The 18,815-nt window shown below is 45.8% G+C and overlaps 1 protein-coding gene across 1 annotated transcript in view; it reads right to left on the minus strand.

The window, feature by feature from the left end:
- The window catches only part of LOC135222383 (thioredoxin reductase-like selenoprotein T homolog CG3887), a 142,315-nt gene extending 123,921 nt beyond the window's left edge, over positions 1-18,394 (minus strand). Inside the window, exon 1 of the mRNA XM_064260471.1 lies at positions 18,199-18,394. Within this exon, the coding sequence (XP_064116541.1) occupies positions 18,199-18,394 (196 nt within the window). The remainder of the gene's footprint in view (positions 1-18,198) is intronic.
- Positions 18,395-18,815: the final 421 nt, after the last annotated feature.

The raw sequence follows: 18,815 nt of genomic DNA on the forward strand, positions 1-18,815 counted from the left end.
GGTTTTGAACAGGTGATTCCCTTCTACTCCCGCCCTCTACCGGGTACGGGCGGAACCATTCCAACAATAAATACAGCAGTTTCATGCCTACCATGTCCATATGAGGGGAGGAGGGCGGGCTTTTTGCGTTATGTAACCCCACCGGGTTAAGTATAAAGTGAAAACTTTATATTATTATAAAAACATGTCATTTTCAATATTAATATAACTTACCCGGTGGTTTACATTATAGCTGATTGAAACTTTCAGGTTTAGGTGGGGGACCAAATGGCAGCTAAAAACATAACAACTGCTTGGAAGTTTATCCGAAGATAATAGGTTCCTTACCTTTAAAGACCGCTGACTCAGGGTTGGTGACTGCCTCTGTAGTCTGCTGGCCAGTTTTATTATTGTACCGACAGGATATATGGATTCCTATGCGTCGGACACAAATAACTAAGTACATTGCCGTGAGGACGTGGACCGTAAACGGAACAAGACTGTATTAATGCCCCAATTGTCAGGGCGCAAGTACAAATCACCACTAAAATACAATGAAAAAACGAGGGATCACCACAATTCCGTTTAAGAAAAAGAAATTACCCAGAACATTAAAAAAGACTGAAAGATACTCAAAAAACAAAAACTCCCTGTATCTTCAGACAACCGTTAAAAATAAAAAAAACGTAATCAAGGAGAAAAAGTTATGTGAGGAGGGGATAACCATCCTTCTCTCCCTCACCCAAATACCGGTGTCATCCACAATGAATGGCCCCAATGTACTGCAATTTTCCATATGTGGTTTGCAAAATCTGTCAGATAATGAGATGCGAAGAACAGAATTGCTTCCTTCCAATATGTAGATTAATAATGTCTTTCAAAGACCAGAGTTACGTCTAAAGGCCATAGACGTAGGACCACTGCTCTAATTTCATGAGCTTTGACTTTAAAAACACTTTGATATCTGAAGTCCTGGACATTGGTACCAGGTGTGCCTCAGAAATCAAATTCCTTAAAAAGAAGGAAGAGCGCATTTTAGGAAAAAGAGGCACGAGAAGGCTCTTTCACTGAACACCACAGGTTATCACTACTTACCTCTTAATACCTTTGGCTCCTTCCTTTGGCCCACATAATGTCTAAGTGGCTCTCACTGGGACAGAGGAAGACATTCAGGCTCATTAGGCCCCACTAAACTCCGAAATGTTTTCTTTATAAGGAGAAATAAGAACGGAGGCCAAGGACGTGAGGGATTTTCATTCTTAGCCCAAAAAACCCCCAGCATTGATGAGCAAATGGCATTGCCCTTAGCGAATCCAAATCTCTTTATCAATAGCATGCAGCTCACTGATTCTTTCTAGCTGATGCTAAAGAGCACAAAGAAAAAGGGTTGTTCCTGGTTCAGATCTCTAAAAAGAACTCGAGGAGACTCGGTTCGAAATCTATCTGAAACATCAAGCCATTTAAGAACTACATCCAGGTTCCAAGTCTACTGTTACTTGACTCCTTTGTCTTGGTTCGTACAATCAAAGGAACGAATCAGGGTCTTGAGAGGTCCTTGATTATTAGAAATGTCTAAATCCTCGGATGTGCTGAACACCAGAAGACAACATAGCTCTAAAATAAAACCTAATCGTCTGGGTAGAAAGCTTCTTCTTCTCACGAAGAAAAAGAAAGGAAAGTTAGCTAACATGCAGCTTATAGAAGGTCTTAGAAGACGAAAACTTCCTCTTTTCTTTGCCCACCAAGCCTTGAATTGGACCCAACTTAGCTTGGTACAATCCGATCAGAGGATTCTCCTTGGCTGGGTCTTAGCAATAGCCCTTGAAGCTCTCTTTGAAAAATCCTCTCTTTCTGAGGAGATGCTTCGACAGTCTGAAGGCGACTAGTCGAATGGAGCGGCACAACACAACAAAAAACAAAAAACAAGTTCCAACACAACAACAAACAAGACAAGTTTACAAAAACAAGTTGTGATGGAACCATCAGAAAGTGGGGGCTGTCTGAGTAAGATCCTTCCTTAACTGGTTTAACTCTCTCGGAAACAAGTCCGTTCAAACAGCAGTAGTTAGGGGATCCCCCCTCAAAACCATTCCCTGGGCCGGCCCAAAAAGGTGGGGGCTATCAGAGTCATCCTGAACGTTCTGATGACCTCTGAACTTGCCAGCAAGAACTAATCCTTAGCCAGTTTGAAAGGTGGTGGTGGAAAGCATACAAGATCCAGCTTTGACCAGGTCAAGCGAAGCATGGCATCCACTTGATAAACGCCTCCTCGATCTGGAAACTGGGGTGGGGAGGCAATACAGGGTGGTAGGACGAGCTGTCTGGTTTGTGGCGAAGAGAATCCAACTGAGGACATACCCCAAAATCCCCCCAAAGCTTCTTGCATATTTGAGGATGTAAACGTCCACTCTGTGGAGGGAGGACTTGTCCTCCCTCCTGCTGAGAATTGTCTGCCTTTACATTCCTTCGAAGCTTGAAATAAATCTTATTGTGCTCAAGACCCAACCACCTTGTTCTCTTTGCGCCCAAATGAGTAGGTCTCTCCGCCGCCTCGCACAGATGAGAACGAGTGTGTCCCCCCACCCATGTTTTTGATTAAGTAAGAGAGGCCGTGGTGTTGTCTGCTTTGAACCAGCACTTACTTTCCCTCTTTACCTCTGTCTTGAAGTGCCATTAGAGCCAAAATGAATCGCCTTCCAAACTCTTTTAGAAATTTATGGTGCCAGCGTTCCGATCCTGATGAATCTTGCCAAAAGTCCCCACCGACAACGTTCCTTTCTCCCCAGAAGTAGCTCCCCACCCTTTGTCCGAATGCGTCTGACAAAAGAGTAAGGGTGGGGCTCAACTGGCTTCGAGACAAGCCTTCCTGTAGCCTTCCTTTCTGATTTCCACCAAAGTAGGGTCCCTGTTTATTGATTCCCTTCCGAGATGGGGGGAACACGAAGGAGTTCTGGGGAACTTCTTCCTTTTTGCCACTTCTGCCTTCAAGTAAAATTGAAGTGGTTGCTCATGTTGAGCCTGGCCCAGCACTTACCAAATTGCTCTATTGAAGCCAAGGTTCCTAAAAGGCTCATCCACTGATTCGGCGAAGCAAGTTTTGTCTGACGAGAAAATTCGTCTCTTTTGTTCAGGTATGAGTCGGATCCTTGGCAGAGACGAAAAAAGCCATGGAAAAAGAACTGAATTCAGTCTCACTCCTAAATAAAAACTATCCCTTCCTGATTAAGGTGTGGAGGGATCATGGACCTTTTCCGTTGTTTACTAAACAAACCTAGGCCTTTCCAGTCATCCTTAAAGTCTTTTTGTAGGTCCTCCACACACTTCTGTTTCTGGACCTTGCCCTGAGAAGCCCAACATCGTCATCGATACATGGATATTCGTTATCCCGTCTAGATGAAGCCACTTTGCTTACTGACCGAACAGAACTCTGGTGTGAACCACTTGGTGGAGCTGTCGACAGGGCCGAAGCAGAGGGCCCTGGAACCCTTGAAATGAAAAAAATAAATCGGCCCTGGAACACGAATCTCCAGGAATTTTCTTCCGAATTCCGAAGAATGGCGGTAAATGAAAAATTAAGCGTCCCACGAAAGGTCCTATGGAAACCACCAATCTCCAGGAATGAAGAGCTGCTAATACCGATTGGGGTGGGTCGTTTCCATAGGAAAAACTTCGTTTCTTGCAGGACAAAGACGGTTCAGGGTCACTGACGTTCCAACACCGGTCTCCAAACCCCCCGTGGCCTTCTTTACCAGGAAAAAAGGCGATTGTAAAATCCTGGTTTCCTGCGGCGAGTTTTTCCAACTAACTCTCTGGCCCATCGTTTGCCAGTAAGGCGAGAAACTTCTTCTTGATGGAGGGCAGCAAATTTTTTCGGAGTTTCTACCGAGTAGGCTGACAAATTCACAGGAAACATTCTAGTGGTAGAGGGGGGGTGCTTGATGAAACGGAATGGTGTATCCTTCCATTTCTAGGACCATTGGGACCGTCCAAGGGATCCGCTCCGAGATGAAACCAAGGGTCTGCCATGAAAAGGCGTGTTAATCTGGCTCCTTACTGCTGTGGGGAGGAACTACGGGCCTACTTCTTGAATGGAAGTACTGGAGTGGTTTTAGAAGAGGCCTCTACCTCTCCCACGAAACCTGGAGGAAGATCGAACGGGTGAGGCTCCTTCCATCGAAAATGGTTTAGGAGCTTCCGTTGGAGGGAGCACTCCGTAGAAGCAAGAAAGAACCGGAGCTATCTTACCTGGGCTTCTTCACTGGACTGTGATAAAAAGATCCTGGGCGTCGCTTTTTGTGTTGTTAAAGATTGGGCGATCTCGCTCACCCCCCCCCCAATCTCTTGCGGAAATAGGTGTTTCTTGGTCCAAAAGGACTGAGAAGAGCAAGGCAGACTTCTGGTTCGATGAAAACCCCGTTTCGACAAGAAAGGAGCACAAACAAAGCTGTCTCTTCCTTCAAACACCTCCAGAGGCGAAAAATGGCCAGCGAGCTCCGAAAGCTAGCTCCATCACAGATGCCTTTATCGATACAATTCCAGAGTACCGAGGCAAAATCCTTCAAACACTGCATCCTCCGAAAAGTCCAAAGGACTTGACTTTCCTTGGCCAGCGAAAGCAATGGCCCAATCCAGGAAGCTAACAAACTTCGAAAACAACACGGTAAAAATACTCTTGCAAAAGATGCTCCAGTTCATTTGTTGAAAAAGAAAAATCTTAGCAGTATTAAGGGCTGCTCTGCGGCGGAAGAGTCCACGAGACTAGAAAAGTCTCCCTGATCGGAGGCAGTTCCACAACCCAGGGTGTGTAAAAAACTTCTCCAGTGTCAATACCAGACACGGCTCCTTGACGGAAAGTCTCGAAGGGGGGAAGAACAAAAAAAAAACATTTTTCCCCTGTTCCCTCTTCTCAAAAAGCCAAGCGTTAAACTTTCTTGATCGCTTTCTTAGCGAAATATCGATTGCGGACGAGGAGCAAATGTTTACTGTGAACGAAGGACGAGGAGTCAGGCTTACTGTCCTTTTTGTTTTCCCACTGGCGAACTAGGAGAAAACTGGAACGGAATAGGCGCAAAACAAGAATCCCTCCAAAGTTGTCAACGAAAGATCGTATAAAAGGAGTTTAATACCCCTGACAAATGCTTCGTCTTTTTCTGTAAGTCCTTCTCTTTTTCTTCCTCCAAGTTACCGAAGCTTCCTTCGACGAAAACTGGCGAAACATTCCTATCCGGTGAAGAGGAATCCTGTTCGGTCGGAAGTCACCACCATGACGCGTCCGAGAACTTAGGTGAGGGTGTGAGGAAAGCAGGAGAAGACGTCTGAGCCTGTACTGACGCAACGAATAATCCGGGCGGCTGAGCTGGGGCGGGCTGCGTTGGCGGCTGAGCTAGGCTGGCCAGCGCTGGCGGCTGAGGTTGGCGCTTCGAGCGAAGAGCCTGAACGTGGCGCCATAGACCGGAGGTCAGGCGAAAGGAGTCCTGACTAGGCGCCTGAAAGTGGCGTCTGAAGAGGAGTCAACATAGAGGAGTCTGAGCCTGAAGAGGCGACTGCAAAGGAGGGCCTGCGAAGAGGACTGCACAGTAGTCTGGGCGAAGATGGTAAGGCGGTCGGCGAGCGCATTCGGGGACGAAAGAGGAGTTGCCAAAAAAAAGCCTCAAGATACTGCCTAACCTTGGCATTCATTTCTGTTCAAACACCGAAAGGTTGAGGATCCACCGACGTAGAAGGCGCGGGAGGGGGTTGTCTAGGAATAGATCCACAAAACGTAGTGGAGCCGCAGGAGTTATCGCTTGGAGGAGGCTTATGGAGAAGGCTCTCCGAAGGGGTGGTGTGCAGTGTTCGGCTTCCCTCCAATTCCTATGAGAGAAAGGGCGATTAAATCGAAAAACCGCCGGAGAAAAACGGCTTCAGGCTCCTCCCAAAAAACTACAAGAAGGTTCGGCAGCCGCCACCTTCTTAGGGAACCGCCAGCAGGCGAAACATCGCGCGCGACCTTTCAGCGGTCTAGAAGTCCTTATTACGTCCAAAGCCATCTATAAAGATGGCAAACATCCCTGAAACTAGAGTCACTTGACGAAAAAAATAACTTCCTCGGCAACACCTTTCCAAAGGGTGGGAGGTGACAGCATCCTGGGATACGGGCTACATGGATTGCTTGCGGGGGCGGCTGCTCGGGAGCAGGTTTCCCGCCTCGCCTCCCTTCGGTTTTCGGCATGCCTCCTCCCAGGATTATGGGGAGTTTGAACAGGGGCCTAGAACCTAGGAGAACGAACGGGTCCGAACAACCACCTCCTTCCGCTACACTTGCACTAAGTTAATTTTATCACACTTAACTACCACTTCTTGCATGGTCTCAACCCACATTTCTGCATAAGTGGGTGAGGTGAAAGAGAAAACATGTTTCGAGTCCATATCGGCTCGTAATACTGACACGGGCTCGGGGAGGGCGATTACAGATTCAGGAGGGCAAGGAGCAACCCCCAACTACGGGGTTAATAGGAACAGGATTTAAATCGAATTCAGAGGAATATCCACTGGCTACTCCACTAACTTAGAATAGAAGATCTCTGTGAAGCCTTTCTGATTCTATCTTTTTCTAACCCTTTGCTCATAATACTTTGCCAGTGCCTTCCACTCATGAGATGTTAGGAGGACCTTACATTCTTCACACGTATTCTCAAAAAAGAACATTCACGTCCCCTAAACTCAACAAAACAAGTAAAGAATGAGGATACAAGTGAAAGCTTTAAGAAGTCTAGTCTTACACCCACTACTAAACACCCAACCATATACTGAACAGAGGCGCGGTGTCAGGAACATCGTGAAGAATTCAAAATTAATTCCATAAAAAAGGACAACAATATCAAAACCAAAAAATAACTATAGCGCTTTATCAAAAAAGATCAAGTAAAACTCAAAGGTACATCACCAAAAGGAGAAAACCAAGATGATCAAAATCCAAATTCCAACCAGCAGAGGAACCGTGTTACCGGTTCCGACGGCAGGAAACTTCTGATTTATTGTTGGAATGGTTCCCGGTAACCCGGTAGAGGGCGGGAGTAGAGGGATCACCTGTCAAACCATTAGCGCTACCGCGAATTTCAAATTCTGCCGTGACGTCAGGAGACGACAGCTATATGTAACCACCGGGTAAGTTATATAAGTGAAACTTCTTTTTCTGAACAAAGCGATTCAGAGCGCTTACGTCCAGTACTGGTCTCCACCCCCCCGATGCCTTTGGTACTAGAAAAAGGCGATTGTAAAATCCCGGGGAGTGTGGATCCTGCACAAGTTCGATGGCCTCCTTTTCCCACATTTGTTCCACCATTTGAAGGAGAGTCTTTCTCATTACAGGGTCTCTGTACCTCGCTGACAGTTCCCGAGGCGTAGATGATCCGACAGAGGGGCGAACAATAAAGCAGTCCTCTGGCTCGGAGAAACCCCTTTTGATAATAGGGATCCATATACTGATCTCTTCTTCAGAAGACCAGCACCAAAAAGGGAAGCCACTTCTCCCGAACCGTCCTGTACTGCCTTGTCCATGCAAGACAGGACGCTATGGAGAATATCTGGGTTTTTAAGAAACTCCGGATCTTTAGATTTGTTGGCCAGAACTCCGAGTGACCAATCCAGAAAGTTGAACACCTCTAAAGTGACAAAAAGTCCCTTTAGAAAGTGGTTCAACTCCGAAGTGCTCCACGTTGATCTGACCGATCCTAAGGAGTGACGTCTAGAGGCCTCCATTAAATTGGAAAAGTCCGCATCTGCCGAGGCAGGAAGAGAAAGACCCATAGTCTCTTCTGTCCCATACCAAATACCTCTCTTTCCATGGAGTTTGGAAGGAGGCATGCAGAATACAGTCTTTCCCAACTCTTTCTTCTTGTCCATCCAAGAATCTAAAGAATGGAGTGCGTTCTTCATCGAAATTGCAGGCTTCATTTTCAGAAAGGCCGAAGATTTTGCCGTAGCTGAGCTCGAAAAGAGAGAACGAGGAGAAGGAGGAGCCGCAGGACTAAGAGAGTCTCCAAACTCTTGTAGCAACAATGAGGCTAAGACCTTATAATTTGAGAGTCCTTCATTTGCAGGAGGTTCGTCATCAGACAAATCGTCTAAACCTCGATCAGACGAAGGAGAAAGTTCTCGTTTGGAGGGAGAGTCCTTCCAAGACCTCCTACGATCTGAAGGAGAGGAGCTTCTATTTGGAGAAGAGTCATAAATTCCAGGAAGGAGTCTCCGACTCCTGCCTCCTGGCTCTTGACTCTTGCCTCCTGACTCCTGCCTCCTGACTCCTGCCTCCTGACTCCTGCCTCCTGGCTCCTGACTCCTGCCTCCTGACTCCGGACTCCTGCCTCCTGACTCCGGACTCCTGGCTCCTGCCTCCTGACTCCTGCCTCCTGACTCCTGCCTCTTGCCTCTTGCCTCCTGGCTCTTGCCTCCTGCCTCTTGCCTGGATGACTCCACACTCCTGGCTCTTGCCTCCTGGTTGACTCCTCACTCCTGGCTCTTGGCTCCTGCCTCCTGGGTGACTCCTCACTCCTGGCCGGTGCCAGACGTCTGATCGGTTCATCCACGTTCGTACAGGAAGCCTCACCTCGAGTAGGAGCATCGATCCTGGCGGCAGATACCTCCATACGTCTGGAGGATCTTTTGATCAGAAGGGAAGAGTCTTTCCTTCTAGGAGGCTCCTTTGAAAGAACTCCTACAAAAGACGAAATCTGTTCTTGCATAGCCATCATGAACCTCTTCGTAACCACCTCTTTATCCTCTTCGGGAGGAGGGGAAGGAGGAGGGGAGGAGTCCATAGCCTCCACCTCCTGACTCCTTCTCACTCTGGTTTAAAGAATGGCTCTTCTTGCCTTCTTAACTCCCGAAGGAGACTCCTCAGGGAAGTTTTCTGGGCTCGAATCAATCGTCGGAGCCTTCCAACTCCTCTTGAGTGGGTCGAGATCGATCTGAAATCCCTCCAATCACGTCTCGGAGATGAAGATCCCGACGACGAAAAACACTCACGCAGGACGCTTTTGCAATAGCGATCCTTGGCAGTCTGGGGTGTCACAGAAACCGCCGAAGGGACACCTGATCGGTGGGGATTCTCCACAACCTCCCTTCCTTCGGTTTTTGACATTCCTTCTCCTCTGGGCATGTGAGCTTGGAAGAGGTCTAGACCTAGGAGCGTTGCGGAGCCGACCAGATGCCCCCTCCACTACACTGGGGACACTCATATCATTGTCCACTGAAAAATCACTAGCCTTACCTTGTATGGCAGCCATTTTGTTTTCCATCAACTTGAAGGCTGCTTTAGATCCGCAAGTTCTTTCGCTGAATCTACAGGTTTCTGCAATAGGAGAAGGGGTGGCTGCAATGGAAGGAGAAGTAGCAATACTTACCCTTGGGGAAGATCCCAAGCTAGGAATTAGTTCAGATCTCGAACTACTTAAACTTCTATAAGAAGCCTTCCTCCCTCTTTCTCTCTAACTAAACTTTTCAAATAATTAGTTAGATTCTTCCATTCGTTCTCACTCAAATTCTCACATTCCTTGCAAGTATTAGTAAAAAGAACATTCATACTCCCTGACAACCCTTGCATACAGTGTGAGGGTCTACTGAAGCTTTCGGCAACCTCACCTTACAGCCTACATTCACACAACGTCTCACAACCATTCCAGAGTCAGACATTTTTAAAGAAAAATCCAAAATCAAGTCCACAAAACAGTCCACAAAAGCGTATGCCAATACAACAATCCAGATACGTCACCAAAAGTCGGTCAAGAAGATCAATTGCCGGTGAAAAAAGAAAAACCAATCGAGAGGAACCAACAACAATGTTGATGGCCCGGGCGACAGAAGAATTCTGATTAGAAAAACGGGAATGGTTCCTAGTCCTGCACCCAGGGCAGGGCGGTAGATCACCTGACCTACCGGTAGCGTGTGCCGCGAAATTTGAAATTCTGTCGGAGACGACGGAGTCTATAGCTAAGTATATATCTGGCAGGGAAGTTGAATGTATAAAAACTATCGTATGTTCAGCTGGACACCATTCTTTCTTGCTAAGTCACTTCCCAGTTGTTTAAGTTGTGGATGGTCGTAAAGTCGATCAGTCGTAACTCGCATAGGTTGTAAGTCGACAACTATTTGTACCCAAATTGCGTTTTCATGTTACTTAACAAGAAGTATTTGAAGAGTTAACACCTGACTCTCCATATTCTCAAAGTAACCACATTTTCACTATTAATTGTGATAATACTTCTCCAAACATACGTATACGTATACGTATTTTTGGTTATGGTATTGTAAATATTCTTTTTCACTCCATCATTACGAACATTGTGCGTTTCCAACTCTCTGTCCCCCTACCTGTTCAACGAAATGTAGACTCGTGAGTTCAAAGTTAAAGGTAAGTACCGTTTTGATTTAGTCATTGTTCAAACCTTATTCTAGTTGATTAGTACAGAGTTTTGTGAAGTGCACAATGAAACTTGGTAGTGGTAATTCGTGGTATAGTTTCAAGTGATGTTTTCGTGCTCCTCAGTATTGAGGACACGGCTGCTTTTACCTTGGAAATTGATTTTTCCTACAGTTTTAGTGTTTTTGATGGTGTAGTAGTAGTCATGTGAATCAACCCCCACCCCCTTACACCAACTCGAACCTTGTAAACCCACCTCCCCTCAGCCGCTCCCTCCCGTGGAACACATGGCTCCTTGAAGGCAGCGTATCCCTCGGCATCTACCAGAACGGAAACATGGTCGCTTTGAATACGTGTGTTGTCCCCCAGCCAAAACACCAAATTCCCAAAGTCCCCTATCATTGTTGGGTAGAGATACAATGTAAATAACAGTTGCCCCCACAAGATAACTGCTACTTTTTCATCAAAAGCACTAAAACTGTAGGAAAAATCAATTTCCAAGGTAAAAGCAGCCGTGTCCTCAATACTTAGAAATGCCGAACTCTCTCATTTTGAGAGGAAAGTAGAGGTCTCGAGGTGTTCCTTTCATGACCGATGGTGACTAGTGTCCTTCTCCGGTGTCAGAAAGTGTTAAATAACTTTTTCTGGAAGTTGGGTCAACGAGCAGGTAAGACTGGCCCAGGTAGTGGACTGGCCAAATCATCGACTGCCGTGGTTTTGGCCACTCTCCAATAAGTACTTTAACACGTCCTGACACCAGAGATGGTCATCAGTCATGAGGAGTTGGTGGTGATAACAGGAACTAAAGACCTCTACTCTCCTTTCAAAGTAAGTATTTTCTCCAAAGTTAGAAATTAAGGCATATTTTAAGATTCAAACAGAGGGTAATGAAAAGTGTGGCCAAAGCAGTCCACACTACCCTAAAACGCTTTCAAAATTTTTATTTATGATTAAAAAAGTTTAGAAGATTGACACAATCTCGATGTCTGCGGAGTCGCTTGTATCAACAAACTTCCCATTTCCTGTGCTAAATCTGCACACCACCTGTACCCATAGACGCTGGGGCACTTTCATCACAACAATCGTAAACCCAACCTCTAACCAGTACTTATCTAAGGGAACTACGGCATTCTTTGCAGCGCTTTGCGCTCTTCAATTGTTTATCAGTGTTGTCAATTGGTATGTTTACCCTCCAAACAGGGTATAAGACTTACACAAAACTGGGAAAAATAAGTGAAATTAACGTATCTATTTGTAGTATATATACATATTACAGCAATTTTATCATTACACTGCATTACTATGACAACTAGAATTCATGGAAACAGTTTGTAAATGCATCAGCGTTTGTGTGAAGCTCCACTAGATTGGCAACGACGAGTCTTTTTGCCGTCGTCTGCTCGTACTTCAGAAATATCTGTAATTTTTCGGGGTTTCAAAAAAGGGACAATAGACATGAATTAAATAAACATTTTGAAGTAACAAAGTAAAGATAAACTAAATATTGAGTAAAGTAAACAATTAAGGGAATAAAACTTTGCACCTCATAAACAGTGTACTCGTCTGCTGCTCATAACTGTGTTTGTGGAGTGAGTGCTTAGGAACCAGGAACAGCAACGTGGTTCAAGTGCAATTAGGAGTGAATTAAGACCAAAATGTGTATAATTACGATCAAATATGCACTGTGGAGTTTCAGTTGTGATGGCCAGTAAGGATAAAACCACTGATTACAAGGTTAAAATGAATTCAGTTGAAACCATGACCCCAGGAATAAAAATTTTCATACTTTCACTAATATAGGCAACAAAATGTTTTATTGTGCTGATTACAACTGCAATCTTGAGTAAGATCAATAAACGTTACATATATACGCTAACAATTGTTCAAATGAGTGCTGGAAGGCTGAGAAAGATGTGGATTGTCTGTGGTTAGATGGCCACGCGCGATTGCCACCATATTGGATTTCAAACAAACTGCCTTGAAAACATTTTACGAAGAGCTCACATGCTTATTTTATTTCGTATGGGGCTTTCATATATTACATTATGTTGATGAAACTTCAATCTTTTGAATGGTAGCTAGGGTAAAAAATCACTGACTACCAACCCTTATCACACTGGACGGGTCTTATTCACTCGATATTTAATTGGTGAAAATGATATTGTTATGATACAATAAAGTTTTATGCATACTTACCTGGCAGGTATATATATATATAGCTTATCCTCTTGTCGCACTGGCGGAATTTCAAAACTCGCGGCAACCGCTAGTACACTGGTAGTTCAGGTGATGGCCACCCCGTTCCCGTGGCGCTGGTGCTCGGAACCATTCCCGTTTTCCTCAGATTTTCTCTGAACCCTGTCTCCTGAGGGGAGGAGGGTGGGAATTTAATTATATACCTACCTGCAGGTAAGTATGCATAAAACTTTATTGTATCATAACAATATCATTTTTATGCATGACACTTACCTGGCATGGTTATATTATAACCTGATTGACACATTTGGAGTTGGGTTCATAGACAGCAACATCTTCATAATTCAAAAATTAACTAAGTTTTTTAAATTACTATTAGGTTCCTTACCTGCTAAGGTAGCTGACTTCGTAGGTCCTGCCTCTTAGCCTGCTAACCTTAGGTAGCTCTCAACTAGGATGTGACCTGTTTGTTGAGAAAGCTAATAACAAGGGTCTGACAACTGGACATGACCAATCTGCTGACAGAGAACCCTAGCCCTCATTTACCACGGGCATTCATGCTAGGAAAGTTAGTCACCTGAACCACACACAATCACTATAACAAAACACTACACCAAAAAACTGAGCAGGTAATAACCTTCTCAGACAACCATAGAAACACTATAACCTAATTAAAATGATAGCCTAGCATGTTAGTAGGTTATGGGGTGGAAACTCCTTTGCCCAGTACTGTACCTGAGGATACGTACGGGCCTAACGTTTGACAATTATCAAAAGTTGTCTTCACGTCTCTTAGGTAATGCGAGGCAAAGACCAGAATTTGTCCTCCAAAAACGTAGAATCTATAATGTCCTTGAGGGCTAAATTTTTTCTGAATGCCAAGGACGTAGCTACCGCTCTCACCTCGTGAGCTTTAACCTTAAGCAAGCCGAAGCATTCTTCCTGGCAAAGCAAATGTGCTTCCTTAATGACTTCTCTTACGAAAAAAGCCACAGCATTCTTAGACATAGGTCTAGTAGGATCTTTGACAGAACACCAGAGAGAACCTGAAGTCCCCCTAATGCTTCTTGTTCTTTCTACGTAATAACGTAAAGCTCTTACTGGGCAAAGAAACCCTTTCCTGTTCTTGACCTACCTAGATCAGCCAGACCTGCAATCTCAAATGACCTTGGCCACGGATGCGAAGGATTCTCATTCTTGGCTAAGAATTCCTCTTGAAACGAAACAAACTGCTTTGTTGTGCTTCCATCCTACTTGTTTTTGTTGTTAATAGCTTGCAGCTCGTAATCCTTTTAGCTGTAGCTAAGGCTACCAAGAAAATAGTCTTCTTCGTTAGCTCTCGCAAAGAAGCATGTCCATAGGTTCAAACCTATCCGTTTCTAAGAATTTGAGAACGACATCCAAATTCCCAAGAAGGAGCTCTGCAATGTCGATCCTTCTTCGTATTAAAAGATCTGAGAGATCTCTAAGATCTGCGTCATTGGACAGATCTAAACCTCTGTGCCTAAACACTGCAGACAACATACATTTATAACCTTTAATGGTTTGATTTGCCAAACCCACTTCCTTCTTCAGATACAGAAGGAAATCTGCAATTTGGTGGGTCACAGAGGTACTGGATGAAGAAATCTTCCGATTCTTACACCATTTGCGGAAGTTCTCCCACTTCGACTAGTACACTTTGATAGTGAAGGTCTTTCGTGCTCTTGCAACTGCCTTCGCTGTTCTCTAGAAAACCCCCTCCCCTCGCTCGACAAGTCTTTCGATAGTCTGAACGCAGTCAGACCCAGAGCGAGGGTGTTCTTGTGGAACCTGTCGAAGTGGGGTTGTTTGAGAAGATCTACTCTCGTGGGTAGACTTCTTGGAGAATTCACTGTCCATTTCCAGTACCTCTTGTGAACCACGTTTGGGTCGGCCAGTATGGAGCTATTAGAGTCAGCCTTGTTCCATTGACTTTCTCTGAATTTCTTCATTACCCTTCCTAAAATCTTGAACGGGGGAAATGCGTATGCGTCTAGCCCCGTCCAATCTAGTAGGAAGGCATCTACTGCAACTGCAAGAGGGTCCGGGACTGGAGGAGAAACAGTAATTCGTAACCTCTTTGTCGCTGCGGTAGCGAAAAGATCCACGACTGGCCTGCCCCAAAAGCTTCCACAGCCTCTGGCATACTTGATGATGCAATATCCACTCCATGGAAAAGGCACTTGTCCCTCCTGCTCAACAGGTCCGCTCTGACGTTTCTTCTCCCTTGAATGAACCTGGTGAGCAGGGTGATGTTTTCTCTCTACGACCACAGAGAATCTCCTTCGCCAAGTTGCAAAGAGAAAACGAGTGGGTCCCTCCTTGTTTTCGTATGTATGCCAGAGCTGTGGTATTGTCCGCGTTGATCTGCACCACTTTGCCGCTGATCCACGGTCTGAACGCTTTCAGAGCCAAGAAGATCGCCATCAGTTCCTTCCGTGTTTATGTGCCAAGCTTTCTCTTCTTCGTTCCAAAGGCCTGACTCATCTCGAGGGCCCAGCGTCGCTCCCCAGCCTGCGTCTGATGCGTCGGAAAATAATATCAGGTCTGGGTTCCTCTGCTGGAGTGACGTACCCTCTAACATTCCTTCCCGGGGCTAGCCACCACTTTAATTCCTCCTTTATCTTTAAAGGAATTGGAAACAGGAAGGAATCTGGTTGCGATCTTCTTGGCCAGACTTCGTTCAGAAAGAACTGTAAGGGCCTCGTGTGAAGTCTCCCTAGGGAAATGACCGCTCTAACGAAGAGTGTGTCCCCAGCAGGCTCATCACTCTCTCGCCGAGCATTGGTCTTTCGATAGGAATTCTTGCACTTTCCGAAGGCACATGGTCTGCCTTTCGGGTGACGGAAAAGCCCGAAAAGTCACTAAGGATATCAGAATCCCCAAATAAACTAGCTCCTGTGTGGGGATCAGATGTGACTTTTTCAGGTTCACCATCAGACCCAGCTGTTTTGTCAAATCCAATGTGAGGTCCGTGTCCTCCAGACATTGCTGCTTTGATTGTGCTCTTATGAGCCAATCGTCCAAGTAGAGAGAGACTCTGACTCCTAACAAATGAAGCCACTTCGCCACGTTCGCCATCATCCTTGTAAAGATTTGAGGGGGGCCGTGCAAAGCCGAAGCAACGGGCTCTGAATTGATATATCTTGTCCTGGATCACGAATCTCATATTTCTTGGACCTTTGGATGAATCGGAATATGGAAATAAGCATCCTGAAGGTCCAGCGTTACCATCCAGTCCCTGGTCGTACCGCTGCCAGTACTGAATCGTTCGTTCTCCATCGTAAACTTGGTCCTTTTTCTTTTTCTACGAACAAATTTAGCTGACTTACGTCAGTACTGGCCTCCAACCTCCTGATGACTTCGGTACCAGAAAAAGACGGTTGTAAAAACCTGGGGATTCGTGATCCAGAACAGGTTCTATGGCTCCCTTCTCTAACATACTGACAACTTGATGCCAAAGAGCCTCTCTCTTCTCTAAATCGATGTAATGAGCCCCTAGGGCTCTCGGAGCTGTAGCGAGAGGTGGTTTCTTTAGGGAAGGGGATCTTGTATCCTTCCTTCGCTACACTTACAGACCAAGGATCTGCTCCTTTGTTTTGCCAGACTTCCCAGAAGTCTAAAAGTCTGGCCCCAACACACGTCTGGAGGACTTCTAAATCATTGTTTGGTTGAGGTTTTCGAACCTCTTTTGGCCGGAACTGGTTTTCCCTCTAAAGGCTAGTCGGGAAAAAGTCTACCCCCAAAGGGCTGCTGTGCTGTCCTTGCTTCCTTCGGTGTCTTCTTCACAACCTTAGAGGGTAAATACTTCCTTACTGAGACGTCAGCAGTCCTGTGTAGCCTTCTGAGTAAGGGAAAGTGTGATATCCTTAATGATATCCTGTGGAAAAAGCTGTCCTGAAAGTGGGGAGAACATCAACTCCGACTTTTGCGCATTCGAGACTCCTTTCGCAGCGAACGAGCACAAAAGATACCTTTTCTTTAAAACGTCTGCTGTAAACAGTGAAGCAAGTTCATTAGCTCCATCCCTCAAGGCTTTATCCATACAGGACATGATACTTCTAGGCAAATCCGAGTCTGAGAATCTCCCATCTCTGAAGTCCGAGCCAATGCACCCAACGACCAATCAAGAAATTAAAAAACTTCAAAAGTCCGATATATACCCTTGAGTAAATGGTCGAACTCTGAAGAGTCCACCACACTTTGTTTGGCTGCGTGTAAGGCATGCCTACGGGAGCTGTCCCACTATATTAGAAAAGTCTCCCTGGGAGGAGGCAGGAACTCCCAGGCCAAGACTTTTCCCCTCCCGTAGCGTACCAACACCAGACTTCTAAGCCAATTTGGCCGGAGGGAAAGCAAAAGAAGTCTTCCCCGACTCTCTCTTCTCCTTCAACCACTCATTATCGCTTGAAGGGCTTTCTTCGCTGAAATCGACAAGGTCATTTTCAAAAAGAAGATTTCTTGGGTGTTTTTCGTCTTCGAAAATTGAGATAGAGGAGATGGCGGGGCTGAAGGTTGAAAATCTCCTTCAAACAATGAAAGGAGCACTTGGTTAGCTTCTTGTAGTCCGAGGAAGGAGCTTCCACATTCTTGTCCGCTTCCGAAAACTCAACAAAGTCCTGCCTCCTGAGAAGAAATATCCTGAAAATCCAAGATCCTGATGACTCTCCATAGCGGGATCCTTATCCACAGTTGCCTGGAAGAGCGACATGCGGAACTGCCTCCTTGTAAAACCCCTCTCTTCCTTGTCGGAAAGATGTATCCACATGCTGCCGCCTGCGTCCTCCGTAACGTTTGCGTCCACCATGCGTCCATCACTCTTCCTCTTGCGTCCTGCAGTGTCGGAGATTCGTCCTTCCTATAGGACACACTGCGTCCTGGGTTACGAGAAGATCCCGCCTGAGAACGAGGAGGCAACTGTACGTCCTGCGTCATCTTGGAGGACTTAACCGGGAGAGACGAGTCCTTACGTCTAGACAGAAGGTTGTTCGGGCTTTTCCCATGATTTAACAATCACTGCTAATTTCTCCTGCATGTCTCGCAGAACTTCCTTCGTCTCCGCTTCCTTACGAGACTCCTGAGGCGGAGGAGATCGAGGACGCACTGGGCTAAAACGGAGAGGATAGTGATCCTGACGTCTACGCAGCGGCGTTTCTCTAATAGGGGGGAAACACCGCTCACCGCACGGCTAGTCACCTCTAAAGGACGAGAAATCCTCTTCCTCTTGATAGGGATTGCTTCTTCATCCTCCGATGAAAAAATCTCAGGGCTACTCCAACCTTCTTGTTCAAAAACCCTTTCATCCTGTGATGAGGTCGGCATGTATGACCTCTTGAGAGGACGCAATACATCCACAAAACGCCTACTCCTTCCTGAAGTCGAACTATCCAACGAATAAATGCACTTCCCAGTATCGCCTTTCCTATGGCGTACTGCTGCAGCCTGGGACGCAACAGGACTGCCTGAAGGGACGACTGATCGAGAGTAAACCCCTCTCGCCTCCCTTCGACTGTCGACATGCCTTCTCCCTTGGGTCTGGGAGCTTGACATAGGTCTAGGTCTAGGAGCACGAGAGGGACGATCAGGCGCCCCCTCCACAACACTGTCATTAAACACTTCCACTTTGTTCGTTAACCGTTTAATCTGATCTCCCATGGACGCAAGGGCAGCGAACACTTTCACAATTTGTGGATCAGTAGTATCCTCAGATACAGCAACGGGCGCAGGAGAAACCTGAGGGGAAGGTGCTACATCTACATGGGAATGAGCTGGAGAAGACACAGGCAAAGATTCATTCATAGGTTTACTCGAAGAACCAGATCTCTCACTTCTAGAAACTGATCTTCTCACCCGATCTTTTTCTAGTCTCTCTACATACTTAAACAAGAGCCTTCCACTCTTTCTCAATTCATTCAGGCCTCACATTCATTGCACCTATTATCCCACGTACATACAAACTCTCGACACTTCTTACATACAGTATGGGGATCTACGATGATTCGGCAGTCTCACTTTACAACCCTTCTTTCACACAAACTCTAAAACATACTAACACTGAATCAGACATACTAATGCAAGATCAATTGCGATTGCCAAGCTAACTTCGTGAATACGATACCAATATCCAAAAAGTCAGTCAACGAGCAGGAAATTCTATCAGAGAACCAACAACGATGTTGCCGGTTCGGCTGGCAGAGAAAATCTGACGAAAACGGGAATG

This window comes from Macrobrachium nipponense, chromosome 3, assembly GCF_015104395.2.
Source record: "Macrobrachium nipponense isolate FS-2020 chromosome 3, ASM1510439v2, whole genome shotgun sequence".
Taxonomy (NCBI): domain Eukaryota; kingdom Metazoa; phylum Arthropoda; class Malacostraca; order Decapoda; family Palaemonidae; genus Macrobrachium; species Macrobrachium nipponense.